General features: G+C 40.8%; 2 protein-coding genes across 2 annotated transcripts; both read left to right on the top strand.

The window, feature by feature from the left end:
- Nucleotides 1-469: 469 nt before the first annotated feature.
- On the top strand, nt 470-6,558 carry LOC109479118 (uncharacterized protein C17G8.02-like). Its single transcript, XM_019780989.1, is given in 7 exon segments — nt 470-562; nt 3,187-3,361; nt 4,536-4,570; nt 4,653-4,775; nt 4,777-4,845; nt 6,224-6,478; nt 6,481-6,558. Coding segments are annotated over 7 exon segments (828 nt in total).
- A 14-nt stretch (nt 6,559-6,572) lies between these two features.
- Nucleotides 6,573-15,241, top strand: LOC109479117 (cGMP-gated cation channel alpha-1-like). Its single transcript, XM_019780987.1, has 8 exons — nt 6,573-6,624; nt 7,634-7,721; nt 8,013-8,105; nt 8,331-8,397; nt 8,825-8,908; nt 9,060-9,213; nt 12,815-12,867; nt 14,603-15,241. Exons 1-8 carry the CDS (start codon nt 6,573-6,575, stop codon nt 15,239-15,241), a joined length of 1,230 nt encoding a protein of 409 aa, XP_019636546.1.
- Nucleotides 15,242-17,782: the final 2,541 nt, after the last annotated feature.

Below are 17,782 nucleotides of genomic sequence, written 5' to 3'. Positions count from 1 at the left end.
GTACGGTACCGGGTTCGTTTTTAGGACGGAGGGTCGGGGGGACCGGGGGGGGGGGTCTCTTTGACCCCCCCCTAAGAACTCGCGAACGGTATGTCGTATGACCACCAAATTTTTAGAGAATGGTGTACTAGTGGAAATTTATCATATCTACAATTTTTATGTCGTTATGACGTAATATGACGTCATTATGACGTCATTAATGTGATTTTATTGGCCAAAACCGTCTAAATAGGTTTTTCCCTGAAAATTAAATGGTATTCAACATAACGCCAACCTACTGGATGGGTAATTTACCATATACCGTGAAGCATGCATTAGGTACTTTCAAAAATCATTACCTGCTGAAAAAGAACACTACTCCGACTTTAGTTCTTCTTAACAATGAATAAAAATGAGTTAGTTTAACATGATTTATGATCGAAAAGATGCATTACCATTATTTTTCATCTGTTTTTTGGAACATTCCAAGATGATACAGGGAAGGGTCGGAGAAGTTTCGGAAGTAGCGAAGACCATCGCCTTCCTGGCCTCGCCAGACGCGTCCTTCATAACCGGCGCACTGGTCCCCTTGGACGGGGGAAGGCACCTCATGTGCCCGCGTTGACCCTATCTAGGACGGGGGGGGGGCTAAAAGTGCCCGCGCCAACTTTGATGTCACATAGCGTCTGAACGGCTAGCGCTGGTGACTTTTCCTACAATATTGTTGGCAACAACGCTGTATCATTGGAATAAGATAATATTTTTGTATTGCCATGGCAACGGGTTCCTGACAGTCATATGTTACTAAATTTGGTAATTCTCGTTTCAACAATAGAATTTTATTGGTTTTAGGTTAAGTTACACATGGTTTCTAATATTGATAACATCCCATATAATTATGACTTCACCACCTAGTGATGACGTTATATCATCAGTGTCAGTTATATTGATAACTGATTGATTTAAGCTTAATCTTTACTTGTTAGTTTACTGTATTAGTATGTTGTATTGTGTATACGTTTAATCTTTGTATTGTTTTGGCGCCCGAAATCAGCTATGCTGCCTGGGTGGGCAGTGTATTGTATCGTCACAATCGAATTAAAATAAAATAAAATAAAAAAAAGATGATGTCATATTGTTTTTGCTGACGTTTCTTTCTCTTCTCCTCCTTCCCCCTGCCATTTCTTGAAATTGATTCAACTCCTTCATTTGGGGCCAAATAACATAAAATTTGGCATGAAGGTACAGTGGCCAAATACCCCCAGGTGTTTGTTTTTTTTATATTTCCTTGGTACAGGCTTTTAGAATGGTTTTATTGTAACTTTTTGTTTGTGTTATAGGTAATGTACTGTAGCAGTGTGTGTTGCCAAGATTGGAGTGTGACCATATTTGGGCATAAGGCCAATGCCCAAATATGGGCAGCAGGTGCACCCTGTTTGGAGATCTGGTCGCTGATTGGCTGTCCCCTTAATTGATGCACTGCTAAATGAACACCCGTGTAGGCTTCCACATACTTATAATAGGAATAGTTACTTTGTTTTTTATACAAGTGTTAGCCAGAAAAAGAAGTCTTTTTGGTTGTAGAAACATGTCATATAACCTACATTTCTATATACCTTGCCATTTGTGAAACCAAATTTTAACATTTTAAACCAGATAAGCTGCTTTCCTTTATTCTTCTTGCTGATTGGCTGTTGAGATTTAATTGCGTTAACTGTATTAACATCTGTATATAGTCATACCATGTTGACAGTATTGAACTGCATTCAAGTGTTTTGGGGTAGAGATGTAAAACCTTCCTTCTCAAGAAATGGAATGCAGGACATAAACGCTTTATTAATATTAAAAATCAACAGCATTATGCAAATAAATCCTAACCAATAATGTAGAGAATAGCTATCCAACTGTTGCATTCTTAGTTATATGTCACTTCATACTATATTTATATCAGCATTGTTTTCCCTAGTATTTGTCCTTCTTTCCCTGTCATGTCGTAAAACGTGGTGAAATCACGCTACATTTGCTCCAAAGCAGATGTCAGCCTTTCTAGTTTTATGTAAGGCCACTCCGACTTAATTTTATGGATGACATCCGCGCGCGCATTGATTTTTTCGCCTGTTCTCAAGAAAAAAAAAGATCACGTCCTCTGAGGCTCTAGGCCTCTAGACATGGTAGTTAGTCCATGGTAGTTAGTCCATGGTAGTTAGTGACGATACGGAGCCGGTTGTAACCTTGGATCAGATAGCACCCAGGCTACCGAACGACAGCAAGAACTCGTGCCGATTCATAAATTCCGCAAAAATCCAGCATGTGCCGGCTTGTCGTATACGTCGCTATGTACTGCCGCAAATTCACAATACCAGCCTTGTATTCCTGTGGTTTATTAGCACTTTTATTTTTGGCCGGAATTTTTTTATTCGCCTGCGCGCACTAGTTTTGGGATCTTCAGAGGATGTCATCCATAAAATTAAGTCGGTGTGGCCTTATTACTGAATGGCACTCTCACTGATCAGCTAATGTATCACCATAGGGCGTATCTATACGGAACCACCCAAGGCGGTTTACATGTGGTTTACCCCGAAGCCGGTTTCAAGTGGCTCCATCTGAACGCTCCGAAATCACATTGAAAGCGCCTCGATCCCAAGCCACTTCTAGAAGTGGTTTCGAATCGGTTTCCCCGCATCGCGATTTGCGTCTGAACGCAATGTGATTTCAAGGTGACTTCGCCTGGTCATGGATTACGGAGTGATATTTCTTTTTTTATATGCAATACCAACTTTTACGTGGCAGCAACTTAAAGAGCAGTAATGGTCAAATAATGTGTCCGTTCTAGGGCGAGCTTCACCGCCTCTGGCGGGACCACGTCGGCATTCGGCCGAGATACGCTGGGAGGGGGCATCAGCAAGCAGGTCGTTGACCTCTGACATTAATAACACGCCGCCTTGCGTGTTATCATCAAACAGCAATAAATGTAGCTCAAGCGTATTGTGTTCGGACACGGTTTCACAGGTGTGTGTGGCACGTGGACCAGATGTGAGGAATGTGAGTTACCCGAATCGCGCCTTGGGTGGTTCCGTATAGACACGGCCTATGTAACTATACACGTGAGAACTTAATCTATATCAGATCAATTTATGACTTACTGCCCCCCCCCCCCCGAAAAAAACCCTGGAGAACCAACAAACAGAGCCGTTTTAATTTTTGTAGGTGCAAGTCTGTGCAGGAGCATCCGTGAGTCTTCTGGGGACTCATGTGGATACTTGTCACTACTTAGGTCAGGATGGTATGGGCGATGTACCAGATCCTGACCCTCCCTCTGCTGACTTGGTACAGACTGAACATGCTGTCAGTGCATTATTGAGGTTATCCGGAGAATATCCAGGTATTTACAGTTATCTGTTGGTTGGTTGAACTTTAACCCTCAACAGTACACCTTCCCGGACTGATTAATCTGTACACCTGGGGTCCGCGCGGACCCCAGAACAGTTTTTTGCAAATTTTTAGAAATTATCAACATGCTACCAGCTTAATTGTTTTGCAAACTGATGTGGGAACCTCTGTGTCCACATTACATACAAAAATCATACATTTTGAACTTTTTCTATTTTTTGGTGAAGAAAAGAAGACAAGAAGTTATACCCGATTTTTAAACCCATTTCAGACTGAAGGGGCTTTTGACGCCCAACTTTGATCTCAGATAGCGGCTAAACGGCTTGCGCTAGAAGTATCAAATTTGGAGACCTTTCCTAAAATGTCTCTGGAAAAAAGTTCATCTTAGTCTAATACTAGTAAGTTGATTTTTTTTGTGTTGCCATGGCAACGGGTTTCTAGCAGGCAGTTTTTTTGAAAATAGAAGTAATTTTGGTTTAAACATAAAAAAAAAGTTTTATTTTAAATTACACTTTTTTTTCAACATTAATAACATCCTACATAATTAGATATAAGTTAAATCATTTAATATGCATAGAATATGCTAATTTGATGACGTCATTGGTCAAAATCCAATATGGCGGACTATATTATTAGCTCTGACGTCATATGACGTCATAATTACACCAAAGTTATTAAAATTTAATTCTATTACTACACCATTCTCTGAAAACTTAGTAGACATACGATGAGTGCATAAAAACATATAAAAACAGAAATAAGGTAATGTATAAGAACGCCTGTGTATCCATTATGATCGAAAGCCGGCTGGGGTCCGCGCGGACCCCAAAAGAAAATCAGATATAATTTTTTTACAAATGGTAGAACGGAGTTCTGCACTGTATTGAGAGACAACTTTGTGGGTGACAATTACCTAAAAGTTCAGAAAAAATCTTTAGAAACAAAAAGATATTACAGAATATATAGTGCTGGGGTCCGCGCGGACCCCAGGTGTACTGTTTAGGGTTAAAGATAAAATGTTACCGAGGCACTATGTAATTTAAAGATAAAATGTTACCGATGTACTATGTAAGTACATGTAATTACTATGCGGGAAGAAGACTCAATATGTGCTACATAAACCCTCCAACAATTACATGTGCACCTGTGTGTCACTCACCTCACAGGTGAGATCAACTTGGTTGCAATTAGGCTCACTCATGTATTCTGAGGTAACATGTCACAGATCACTTGAAATTTAAAAGCAGTATAGATTGCTTACAGGAAGTGGCACATTCACCCAGATGTCTCTAACTGTTGTATAATCTTGATTTCCTACATCTATTGCAGGCCTTGGAAATGTAACTCCTTTAGCAGAGTATAACTTCTGGTGTGACCCAGAAGCAGCCCATGTTGTTCTGAAAGGAATATGACAGCTTGTTTCCTATCACAGTAATCCCTTGGGAAACTTGTGTCCAGGACCATGACATATCATGGGTTTGTCAATCCTTCTGTAACCTTCATTTTGACTGATGTGGATATTTGTAAATAGACCTTCCAACCACACCATCCATAACTTCTCAATCAAAATGCACTTCCGTTCAATCATGTGTGGTAAAATGACTTCACACAAGGAACACAAATTTGTAGAACTAGACATAATACTTTGTCTCCTATACCACCTGTGCATTAGATTTAACCCTACCTAGACCGGGCTTTTTTTGACATGGGGGGACCGGGGGGGGGCCTCTTTTGACCCCCCCCTAAGAACTCGCGAACGGTATGTCGTATGACCACCAAATTTTTAGAGAATGGTGTACTAGTGGAAATTTATCATATCTACAATTTTTATGTCGTTATGACGTAATATGACGTCATTATGACGTCATTAATGTGATTTTATTGGCCAAAACCGTCTAAATAGGTTTTTCCCTGAAAATTAAATGGTATTCAACATAACTGTACCAAAAGTGTTTATGACAGAATATTATGGTGTACTAAGTCTTATGTTGCCCATAGCAACACCGCTGACGTCATAAAATGACGTCATGCATATTTAAGATATCCGCCATCTTGGATCATGAATCTTGAATTTTCAAAAATAGTTCTTTTTCATGATAAAGCCTAAAGTACATTGTAAACATACTAAAGACCTTCATTTAAATCTTTTTTTGAAAAAGAAATGGAAGTATTTATGAAATTTTAATGAAAATAACCTATATATACCTGTTCTAATGATATGGTCCGCCATCTTGGATTTTGGCCAATGACGTCATCAAATTAGCATAAATTATGCATATCTAATGATAAAATTTACATAAAATTATATGGGATGTTATTAATATTAGAAACCATGAGTAACTTGACATAAAACCCATAAAATTCTATTGTTGAAACCAAAAATACTAAATTTAGCAAAAAATGCCTGTCAGAAACCCGTTGCCATGGCAACACAAAAAATTATTATTTTATTCCAATGATAAAGAATTGTTGCCAACAATATTTTAGGAAAAGTCACCAAGTTTCGCCGCTCTACGGCTAGCCGGTCAGACGCTAGGTGACATCAAAGTTGCCGCGGGCACTTTTAGCCCCCCCCGGTCTAGGTAGGGTTAATGATTTAGTGGGATCAGTTGGATTGAAGCATAAGTTTGTAATAAGTTTGTTAATTTAGTGGGATCAGTTGGATTGAAGCATAAGTTTGAGGCATAAGCATAAGTTTGTAACAAGCATAAGTGGGATCAGTTGGATTGAAGCATAAGTTTGTAATAAGATTGAAGAATAAAGTTTGTTTCAAATAAGTTTGAAGCATTTTTATACCATAGTTGCTTTTGTTTTGCCCTTAGATGTGATGGTGCATTTATTGCTTGCTTTGCAGGACACCTGGATGGATATTTGTGCCATACCAACAAAACGTGGACAATTCCATGCTGCAATACAGCAACAGATGATTGCAAAACAGAAGCACCACAGATTGTTTTCTGCACATTCCCACACTTACGACCTCTATGCAGTTGCAGTAGCACTGTTCCCTGAGGTTTTATACAAGACACTAGAGGTCTACGCCAGGGTTGAGTTAAAGGGGGAAATTACCAGGGGTCAGATGGTGTGTGATTGCAATGACAAATGGGCAAAAAACATCCAAATGTACGAGTTGTCAAGAAACTTGACCTGCCATCAGTGTTGAATATGCTACGTAGAGCTCTAGAATAGTGCAACTGTGTCCTATGGTCACATGCATAATTGACCAAGGGAATATCTTGTACCATTTCTATAAGAGCATGGTGAACAAATGAGATAGCTGTAGAACATATGAATAACTAGAGTTCCACGATCTCATACCTTCGCCAAATGATGTTAGCCTTTATGACTAAGAAATTATAGATGAATCCCCCTTATTGTGCGAATAGGATCCTATATTGCATCAATTATATCTGTTGATCATATTCTACACCAGAAGACAGTCTTATCAATGCATGCATTATAGCATGTCCTCATAAATTATGCAAATGAGGTCCTTATTTGAATAAATTATGTTTAATAAAGTTCACCTTCACATGACTTTCAAATATCCCAAGTATGAAATTCCAGACATTACCACTATGTAATTATAACATTTTCTCGTTAATTATGCAAATTAAGTCTTCATTTGCATAATCGATATCTGCCTGTATTTCTGCCGTTCTGCATTACATATATCACAAGCTTGAATAGTCCTATCATGGAATGCAGCTGATATATAGAATTTCCTCATTAATTATGTAAATTACATTGATATTTGCATAATTGTAATAACACTATGTCAAGCATCACTTCAGCTACCTACATGCCAAAAATCACGACGATCCATTAATCGGTTCTTGAGTTTTCCGCCTTTAAACATTTTTCAACTAATGCCCCTGCAATTCCAGAGCCATTCGCTAGGGGGTCCAAACTCACGTCACTTGTTCCCCAGCACAAGAGCCAGCTGCCATCCAAATTTCGTCACCCTACCATGTCTAGATCACGAGATATCAAAACCGGAAGTTCAGCTGCAGTACCATAACAAGCCGTTAGGGGGCTGAAAATCTAATCAGTTCCACGTCTCATTAAGACCTACCCACCTACAAAGTATCAAGACAATCCAGCTTAGCCTTCTTGAGTTATCGTGCTCACACACACACACACACACACACACACACACACACACAGACACACGAACGCCAACGAAAACATAACCTTCTTGGCGAAGGTACTAAATATGAAGATGCATAAAATGATTTTGTAAGTAAGTTGAAATTTGAATAAGGAAATGTGTTTCTCTTCGTCACTGTGGTGGGGAACGTGGGTGACGTCATCAGTAACCTACGTCACGCAAGGACGGAGTTTCAGGCCAGGTAGGCGAGGAACAGATTACCGAATATGGTACTAGTAATATTTCCCACCAAATGACATGGTAGAGCTAAATAATCTCCTAACAGATTTTCCGGTGGGAAATTCGTTACTGTTGATCAAGATAGTGTCGCACGGCTTGGCCGCGTTACTAGTATGTCTGAGCCGGGAGTCCGGAGAACACCGGCCGCGTAACCAACCAGCAAAGGGGTGTGAATAAAGTTCTGATAGAAGATTTAGAGAATGCCTGTTTTGCATGATAGGACAGATATAACCTTTTGCTTCCCACTTTGCAGGATTGACAGGGTGAAGATGTACCTGAACCACCACAGTGTTCCGGATGTTCTACAGAAACGTGTGAAGAAATGGGCGGACTACTCCTGGAACAGGTCAGAATCCATGTCTCTATTTGAGCATATGTGCAGCTGAGGAAACGGCGGTTGAAACGGCAGTTTGTGAAGAAACATCTAATAACGAGGTTCACAAATAAGACATTGGGACTGTGTATAAAGTATTGTCATGACGGCTTTGGTAACATTTCACCTTTGGTACTGGGCATGCGCCTTCTTATTTGTGAACCTCCTTATAATGACCTGTCTGAATTTTATCACTAGGACACAGGCGATGGAAGATTCCACGTTCTTGGAGATGTTGCCAAGGCGCCTGCGCAAAGAGATCGCCGTGCATGTCCACTTAGACACCCTGTGGAAGGTCAGTTGTCATCTTTTCCAGGTCAAATTTTCTTTTGGAAACAAATGTTCACAGAGAATGACATAGGCGTAAGATGACAGGCACCACTATAACATTGATATTACAACGATTCTTTGAGTCTGATCACGTACTGTTGAGGCTCGACAAAGAGTGTCACAGACACAGAGAATAGCACGGTCTAGACGATAGCTTTTAGCAATACTGGCATGATCTTTTGTCCTTTCCAAGTCAGAGAGCTATATATCTATGCCATACTTGCAGCCACGATGTCCGGCAATTCTTTGTTTATTCAAAGATCGTTTATTATCATCGTTCGTTTCACCCTTGATAGGTAAAGATATTTGAGGATTGTGAGAATGGCTTGCTGTGCGATCTGGCTCTGAAGCTGCGATCCCAGGTCTACACGCCAGGGGACTACGTGTGTATTAAAAGTGGGGAGATCGGTAGGGACATGTACATCATCAGTCTTGGCAAACTCAAGGTAAGCACCAATGTCGTTACAGTGGACGTCCTGGTCATTTGTCTGTTACGAATGCAAGTGATCTAGTTCCTATATGCCTGTAAATTTACTCCACAATATCCATATACAAAGAAGAATTCTATCTTTAACCCAAAGGTATATCATAACGCAGGTTTACATCCAAAACTCTGACACGGACCGACCGCTAGAGGTTGCTACACTGAAGGAGGGCAACTATTTTGGAGAGATCAGCCTGCTGAAGCTTGACGATGGGTGTAACCGCTGCAGCGCAGACGTCGTGTCTGTCGGCTACTCAGAACTCCTTTGTCTGTCAAAGAAAGATCTTATCCATGTAAGTTGTTCCATGGCTGTTTTATAGCTACGACACAAACGATGATAACTTGAAAAAGGCAATGGTTTATATATCATAAAATTGTAAATAAGATGCTGCTCAAGATTCTTAACCGACTACTGTATAGCAATACAACAATGACAAGAATTTTAAAAAGTTAGATTTTTATATATATCGGAAAAAAATGATGAGGGAAAATATTCTTAATTAGGAAAATCATGCACTCTACACACACCAATTAAGTACAATTTTATACATGTACTTAAGTTTGCCTTCTCTTGTGCAGACTCTGGTGGAGTATCCAGAAGCCAGAAAAGTGTTAGAGGACCAAGAACGGGATCGAATGGAAGGTATCAAAGAATCTAGGTAAGAATTTCCACATAGTGATAACAATTGTTGATAAGAATGTTCAATTCTACTTTATTGCCTTGCAATTGCCACATGCATTGTTAGTTTCTGGTGTGTTTGACAATACAGTTATGTTCAGTTGTCCCAGTACACTCCTATCCGTCCATTACAGAATGCAGAGACGAAAGTCGGACGCCAGCTCTCAGTCTGACAGCAGCGGGCTGAGGTCTAAGTCCTCGCCACGTCGGACGACATCTCTTCCAACAAGATCGTCCAGTGGCGCCAACAAAAGCAAGATTCTTCTTATTTATTTACTCATTTATAGATTTTTCTTATCTCGTGGAATGATATCTTTGTTTGCTGATAAATTCTAATCTCACCCATGATCAGATAAATATTTGCTAGTAATGACTGTTACCACATTTGCATTGAGTAGAGAGCACTGGTAGAGTGAATATCACGTCATTGTCGTTTGTTTTACCAAGTTTGTTTTATTTCAGGCCAACAGAGATGATCTAATTGTTACCCATAGGCCAGACCTTGACACAGACTGCGAGGTTCTGTGGACACAAACTCAACTTGCAGGAAGGAAACCACTGATAATAGGTACATACTACAGACCCCCATCAGACCAGGGCAATAGTCTGGATGAACTTGACAGGTCTATAGGTAAAATGGGAGCAAAAATAACTCTGACAATGTGATCATTCTTGGCGATTTCAACACCCCTGGCATCAAATGGGATACTACTGTAGCTGACAACAGTCGGGCCTACACAGGCCAAGCAGAGAAACTACTAAACCAAATGGATAACCACGGGTTATTTCAAACAGTCCAGGAACCAACTAGAAATGGTAATCTCTTGGACCTGGTCTTAGTTAATAACCCCAACATAATTGAGAAGACCACAGTAGTCCCGGGGATAAGTGACCACGACATGGTTCTAGTGGACGTTAACCTGGCACTGAAACAAAACAGGAAACCTAAGAGAAAAGTGTACATCCGCACAAAAGCCGACGAACCAGCCATTAAGGAAGACCTAACGGATTATGCAACTAACTTTCACAAAAGAACTCAGGATATGTCAGTTACACAGAAGTGGTCAGACTTCAAAGACAAAATGAAAGACACGATGAACAAGCACATCCCAAGTAAGATAACATCAAGCAGATACAACTTGCCTTGGTTCAACAGAAACCTAAGGAGGCACTGTCGTAAGAAGCAGCGGCTCTATAACAAAGCTAAGAAAACAGGCCAAGAGGAAGACTGGAACAAATATAAGAGAGTTAAGAAGGGAGTTCAGAAAAGCATAAGACAAGCACACTCTAAATACGTGGCAGACATATTGGGAGAAGCTATAGTTGACAAACCCAAAACATTCTGGTCGTACATAAAAGGACTGAGGAAAGACCTTGTCGGGGTAGCACCCCTAAAGGTGGGAAATACCATCATCAGTGACATTGGGAAAAAAGCAGAAGTACTCAGTTCACAGTTCAAAAGTGTTTTCACAGAGGAAGACACCACAGATATGCCATCTCTAGGTCAGCCCTGTACTCCTCCAATGGAACATATAGTAGTTTCTACTGATGGTGTAGAAAAAATGCTTCAAGGTCTCAATCCCTCTAAAGCATCCGGACCAGACCAAATACCACCGTGGTTCCTCAAGTTGACAGCTAGTGAAATCGCGCCTGTTCTAACCAATATTTTCCAACACTCGCTAAACACTGCAGAAATCCCTAAAGATTGGAGGGATGCAAATATATGCGCCATCTTTAAAAAAGGAGATAGAGCGGTCCCCAGCAACTACAGACCTGTTTCACTGACCTGCATATCCTACAAACTACTTGAAAATATCATCCATAGCCAAATCATGAAGCACCTAGAAAGTTACAGTATATTAACGGATTACCAGCATGGATTCAGAGCCAAACGATCCACAGAAACACAGCTTATACTAACAGTCCATGACATAGCTGGCGCACTAAACAGTAAACGGCAGGTAGATTTAGCAATACTTGATTTCACTAAAGCCTTTGATAAAGTCCCCCATGGCAGGCTCATCTCAAAACTGGAGTATTATGGAATCCAAGGCCCTACGCTGAATTGGTTAAAGGCTTTCCTGACCAACAGGGAGCAAACAGTAGTGGTTGAAGGGAAGGCGTCGGCTCCAGTTAAAGTAGCGTCTGGGGTCCCTCAAGGAACCGTCCTGGGGCCATTGCTCTTTCTCTTGTATATAAATGACCTACCAGATCAGCTTGACTCAAATGTGAGGTTATTTGCCGATGACTGTCTATTGTATGTAGAGCTTTCTACACAGACCGACTCACAACTTCTCCAAAAAGACCTGAACACCCTGGAAGAATGGCAAAGCAAATGGCTCATGCAGTTTAATCCCGAAAAATGCTACATTATGCACATAACAAACAAACGAACACCACATGCAACTAGCTACCAGTTTTGTGGTCAGGCTTTAGCCACCACAAAAATCCATCCGTATCTGGGCGTCATGCTGACAAGCGGACTGAAGTGGGGGTGCACATGTTAATAATATCACAACTAAGGCGAAACAGACATTGGGAGTGATTAAACGTGATCTGTGGGCATGTCCAACTAGAGTAAAATCACTTGCATACACGTCACTTGTAAGACCGAACCTAGAATACGCTGCGACAGTATGGGATCCATATACAAAGAAAGACAAAGACAAATTGGAAAGGGTACAGAATCAAGCTGCAAGATTCTGTATGAACAACTATGTAAGAGGTGCTAGTGTCACGGAAATGAAAAGAAACCTACAGTGGACCTCACTTGAAGACAGAAGAAAGATGTCTCGACTATGCATGATGTACAAAATGACTAATAAACTGGTGGATGTCCCAACTACTAAGTACCTAATACCAGCCCAGAAGAGAACAAGAAATAGCCACGCATTCAAGTACCAGAGTTATCAACCAAGGATTGAGGTGTTCAAGAATTCATTCTTTCCTAGAACTATCGCAGAGTGGAACTCACTGTCACCAAGTACAGTAGGGACACTGTCAATAGATAGCTTTAAACAATGTCTAGAGCTAGAAGTTCAAGGGTTAGGTGGAACAAGTCGATCGGTGTAATATAGCCAGCTGCCGCCGCGCCGCGTGCCTGCGAAGCTGGTGTGTTACGCCGAAAGGCGGTTATACCGGCTATACAGATACAGATACAGAAGCTGCATTGTCGATGTTTGACTTTAGATGACGAAATCATCTCAGAGATCATACTCCAGCTCAAGACGTTGGTCAGTCAGGTAACATTATTAGAGGCACGCTCGATTTTCAAAATCATGAAGAAGTCCCTAGTCCAAGCTTGCTTATGTCCAGATGCTTATCTTTCTTACATGAATCGGTGCTATAGGAACATGACTGATTGACGATATTGTATTTGCAGGTTACAAGGAAGAGGATGGAACGGTTATCCGAGAAGGTGCGTATAGTATACAGCGGGCACACCGTGAGATAGAACATGTCGGCTAAGAACCGTCGTTGATTTCTGATTTTTGTTTCCATTCTTACAGACGACATATGATAGTTTTTCATAATGATCTTTACTTTTGGGAACCATTGAATGTGTGACAAGAGTCTAGACATGAGATACGAGGGGTGATCAAAAAGTTCTCGGCCTCACCTAGAAAATAAAGGTCAAACTCCTATTCTTTAATATAGCTGTATACTATGACGTCTTACATCACTGCACACAAAAATTCAAATTTTTATATTCATTAATTAGCACGTGACGCCCCGTGAAAATGAGGTGGGTGAGGGCAAAATCACAACATGGCCGCAACAGAAGCGTGTGCTGTGATCAAGTGTATCGATAAAAAGGGATGTCTCCTAAGGAAATCCATGAAGACATGGTCAAGACACTTGTTGATGACTACCCTTCTTATTGAAATATAAAGAAGTGGGTTGCTAGCTATAAGCGCGACAAGGAGAGCACAAAAGATGAACATAGGTCAGGATGCCACAAATCAGCACCATGGACAATCCAGTTGAGGCCACCCATCACATGGTAGTAAATGACAGATGTGAGACTGTCCAACATGTAGCAGGTTCTTTGGCCTGTGTTATGACCCAGTTCACAATATTTTGCCGAACATCCTGGGGATGAACAAACTGTCTGCATGGTGGGTGCCTCGAATGTTTTCTGAACATCAGAAGTTAAACAGGCGGGACATTTCAAGGAACGAATTCAGTCCAATGCATGCAATTTCCTCAAAACATTTGTAACCCAAGATGAGCTGGGTTCACCACTTTCACCCCGAATAAAAACAGCAGAGCAAACAATTGAGGAAGAATTTTCCCCGGCCCCCCAAGAAGTTTTAGCGAGTTTCGTCCGTTGACAGGGTTTTTGCCTCTGTTTTCTGGGACAGTAAGGAAGTAATCATGATTGACTACCTGCGAAGGGGTTAAAGCATCAATGGGGAGTACTATTCAACAGAATTACGACAGTTGAGGATAACGATCAAAGAGAAAAGGAGAGGAAAGCTCCGAGGTGGCCTGCCAACAACGCACCTGTCCACACAGCACAGGGGTCAGTGGCAGCAGCAAACGAATTTGGGTTTGCAGTCTAACCCCACCCTTCCAAAACACCTGACCTAGCACCCTTGGACTTCTACCTGTTTCCTAAACTCAATTTCCACTTACGCAGTCAACGTTTTAATGGTAAAGATGACGTCATCTATGCGGTATAGGCCAATCTGGGGGGTCCAAATGCAACCTTCTTCCACAATGGGAAAATAAAGATGGAACATCACTGGACTAATTGCATTGCAGTTAGAGAGGACTATATTAAAAAATAGTGTAAGAAAAATTTTAATGCCATGACGTTTTCTAGGTGAGGCCGAGAACTTTTTGATCACCCCTCGTATCACATATAGTACCTGCACGGGAGAAATAGGACTAGAAATAAATGACTACCTGGTCTGCTTATCTGGGGAACTCCGAAGTGTGTACAGTGGCCCTTTATTCGAATTCCGTTTGCAGATGACAAAACGTACGGAAATGCTGAACCAACGTAACGAGCAGCTACAGGCCACCACCAAGCGGATAGGTGAGCTGGAGTGGATGCTACATGTACAGGGCAGCAGGAAAAAGCGTCGTCGGTCGTCTGTCACAACCCTGACCAGTAGTGACCTCAACACATTGCTCTCTCCTGAGTACCCGCGGGGATGTCAGCCCCTTCGTTCAACACGGCGAACCGGGCCAGCAGCGTTACGGCTGGACCATCTGCGCAGCTGTTTCAGTACGCAAAGTTTACTGGCAGTAGATAATGACGACATGAATGCAGACCAGGAAGGGGGCATGGGCAGTGGAATACATCAGAACAATCCGACAGAGAACGTCACTTCCGAGGACGGGAGAACCATCCCGGAGATCAGCATTAACGGCGTCCTACATCAGGAGCTGTGCGGATCCCCGAGACCGGGAGACGGACCGTCCTTCTGGGGTGACGAGGATGACATGACTCGGCTCAGTGTCTCCAGCGGCAGAAGCCATGACCCTGCCCGTCAGGGGATCTGTAGGACGGCGAGCTGCAGCAGTGACCTCTCCAGCAGCATGTTCAGTGACTCCCTCTACAGTGACACCTGTTACGATACGGACTATTCCTTCTACAGGGACTGAAGATTCAGATTTTGACCAACTTGTGACATAGTGTTTTGTTGCTCCCAATGTTTGAGCTATCTCCTTGTTCGTGCTAGAAGGTGCGTATCTATATTTTAAGGTTGTATTTGATGAACGCACATTAACTCTTCAAATTCGAGAGAATTAACCCTATCTAGACCGGGGGGGGGCTAAAAGTGCCCGCGCCAACTTTGATGTCACATAGCGTCTGAATGGCTAAGGCTAGAACGACTAAACTTGTTGACTTTTCCTAAAATATTGTTGGCAACAATTTTTTATCATTGGAATAAGATAGTGATTTTTTGTGTTGCCATGGCAACGGGTTTCTGACAGGCATTTTTTGCTAAATTTAGTAATTTTTGTTTCAACAATAGAATTTTATGGGTTTTATGTCAAGTTACTCATGGTTTCTAATATTAATAACATCCCATATGAATTTATGTAAATTTTATAATTAAATATGCATAATTTATGCTAATTTGATGACGTCATTGGCCAAAATCCAAGATGGCGGACCATATCATTAGAACAGGTATATACAAGTTATTTTCCTTAAAATTTCATCAATACTTCCATTTCTTTTTCCAAAAAAGGTTTAAATGAAGGTCTTTGGTACGTTTACAATGTATTTTAGGCTTTATCACGAAAAAAAACTATTTTTGAAAATTCAAGATTGATGATCCAAGATGGCGGATATCTTAAATATGTATGACGTCATTTTATGACGTCACCGGTGTTGCTATGGGCAACATAAGACTTAGAACACTCTAATGTTCTGTCATAAACACTTTTGGTAAAGTTATGTTGTATACCGTTTAGTTTTCAGGGAATAGCCTATCTAGACGGTTTTGGCCAATAAAATCACATTAATGACGTCATAATGACGTCATATTACGTCATAATGACAAAAAATTAAATATATGATAAATTTTAACTAGTACACCATCCTCTGAAAATTTGGTAGCCATACGACATACTGTTAGCGAGTTCTGAGGGGGAGGGCCGAAAGAGCCCCCCCCCGGTCAAATCTTGCTCAAAAAAGCCCGGTCTAGATAGGGTTAAGTACATACATTTGCAGATGGCTTAAGGATGTATATGTAGAGTTAATTTTACAGACAGAATTGTTGTGATAGTTCGTAGAGATTCAGAATATACTTTATAAAGAAGCCGACTTTATCTATCTCGTCCATGAAATCCCGACTCGTCTATATCTATTCACGTAAACTGTACTTTGTGAATAGTGCAGTCGTCAATTCTTGGTGTCATGTTGTGTTACGTCAGCCTGAGGTCCATTATCAGTTGTACCAACACGTATCCCCGTTCTGAAGGACGTGTCTCTCTGACCTTTCCTGTGTTACCATTGTGTAAATATGCACGACGTAAGCAGTAAAGTGTAAAGCCCATGAATTCATAGAATAACATATGCAATTGTCTTCCCTCACTCAACATTTTTTTTTAAACTGTGGCTACCTCTACATTGTACATGATGTTTGCTTCCCTCAAGTGGTTAGACCTGGAAAATGCCAGGTACAATGTAAATACTACTATACTATGACATTGCACTAAACAAAAGCCTCTCACATGCCTTCCACACCTACATCACTTCAACTAACCGTTTCTAGGCACTTCCAGCTGTTCCTCCTAGCCTTGTTATTTATGTACCAATTTTCTCTTATGAGGTAGTACTGTATATATATATATATTTCTGGACCTCTGACCGCCAAACGCGTTATTTTTATTATGTATATAAATGTACTTAATAAATCAGATTGATACAGGTTAAGTTTAGGTTAAGACTGTTCTTGTGTTTCATATTGTATTGAAATTATGTGCCCTTTGTGTTTTGTCCTTATATGTTGACTCTCTAACATTAGCTTTGCTGCCTTGAGAGTCAGTGTAATGTCCTGTTGCATTTTCAATAAATAAATAAATAAATAAATACTACTGCTAAATTTGAATCGGAAAAGGTATCTACAACCACATCATCATGACCTTGTACCCATGGGGATTTAAAGGTCTGACTTTTTCAATTCACCTCCAACTAACCTGTGTGGTGACTTTGACGTAAAATACCTGGTCCCGAATACTGAGGATCATGCCGTTATTGCATCCTCAAACAGGTGAAAATGTTAATAGGAAATCAGGTGCTTAATGTTCCGAGGAAACTGAGCATCATTTACAACATTAAACTGTATTCTTTCTTGTTTTTTCCTTTGCATTTTTTTATTTTATTAAGGGAACTGTCATACACATATTCAGATCTAATATAAATACAAAGTACGATTGACACATTGTCCTTCATTCAGACTTCCGCTGCTACTGTTTGCGCTGATGTTATCTCGGTTCTAGGTGCAATTTCTCTCACCAACACGCAGCATGGAACCACCCCCGCAAATAGCTTAGAAAAGACAACCCACCACTTAGTGGAATTTAGTTACTCTCCAAGCAGAGGTAGGGTTTGGGGGATTTTTAGCGTGTTTTTAGGCGTTTTTATTTGGGTTTCTTTTATGCACTGAATTTTATTTTCATACAACCATACAA

The sequence above is a fragment of the Branchiostoma belcheri genome, unplaced genomic scaffold (genome assembly GCF_001625305.1).
Source record: "Branchiostoma belcheri isolate BF01 breed outbred unplaced genomic scaffold, Haploidv18h27 scaffold47, whole genome shotgun sequence".
NCBI classification, from domain to species: domain Eukaryota; kingdom Metazoa; phylum Chordata; class Leptocardii; order Amphioxiformes; family Branchiostomatidae; genus Branchiostoma; species Branchiostoma belcheri.
This window is presented reverse-complemented; position numbering and strand designations above follow the sequence as displayed.

Coding starts and splice junctions, on each gene's coding strand:
- LOC109479117 (XM_019780987.1), top strand. CDS start 6,573: ATGGTCACATGCATAATTGACCAAGGGAATATCTTGTACCATTTCTAT. Junction 8,398..8,824: donor GCCTGCGCAAAGAGATCGCC/GTGCATGTCCAC, acceptor CTGCGATCCCAG/GTCTACACGCCAGGGGACTA. Junction 12,868..14,602: donor TCAAGACGTTGGTCAGTCAG/GTAACATTATTA, acceptor TTCCGTTTGCAG/ATGACAAAACGTACGGAAAT.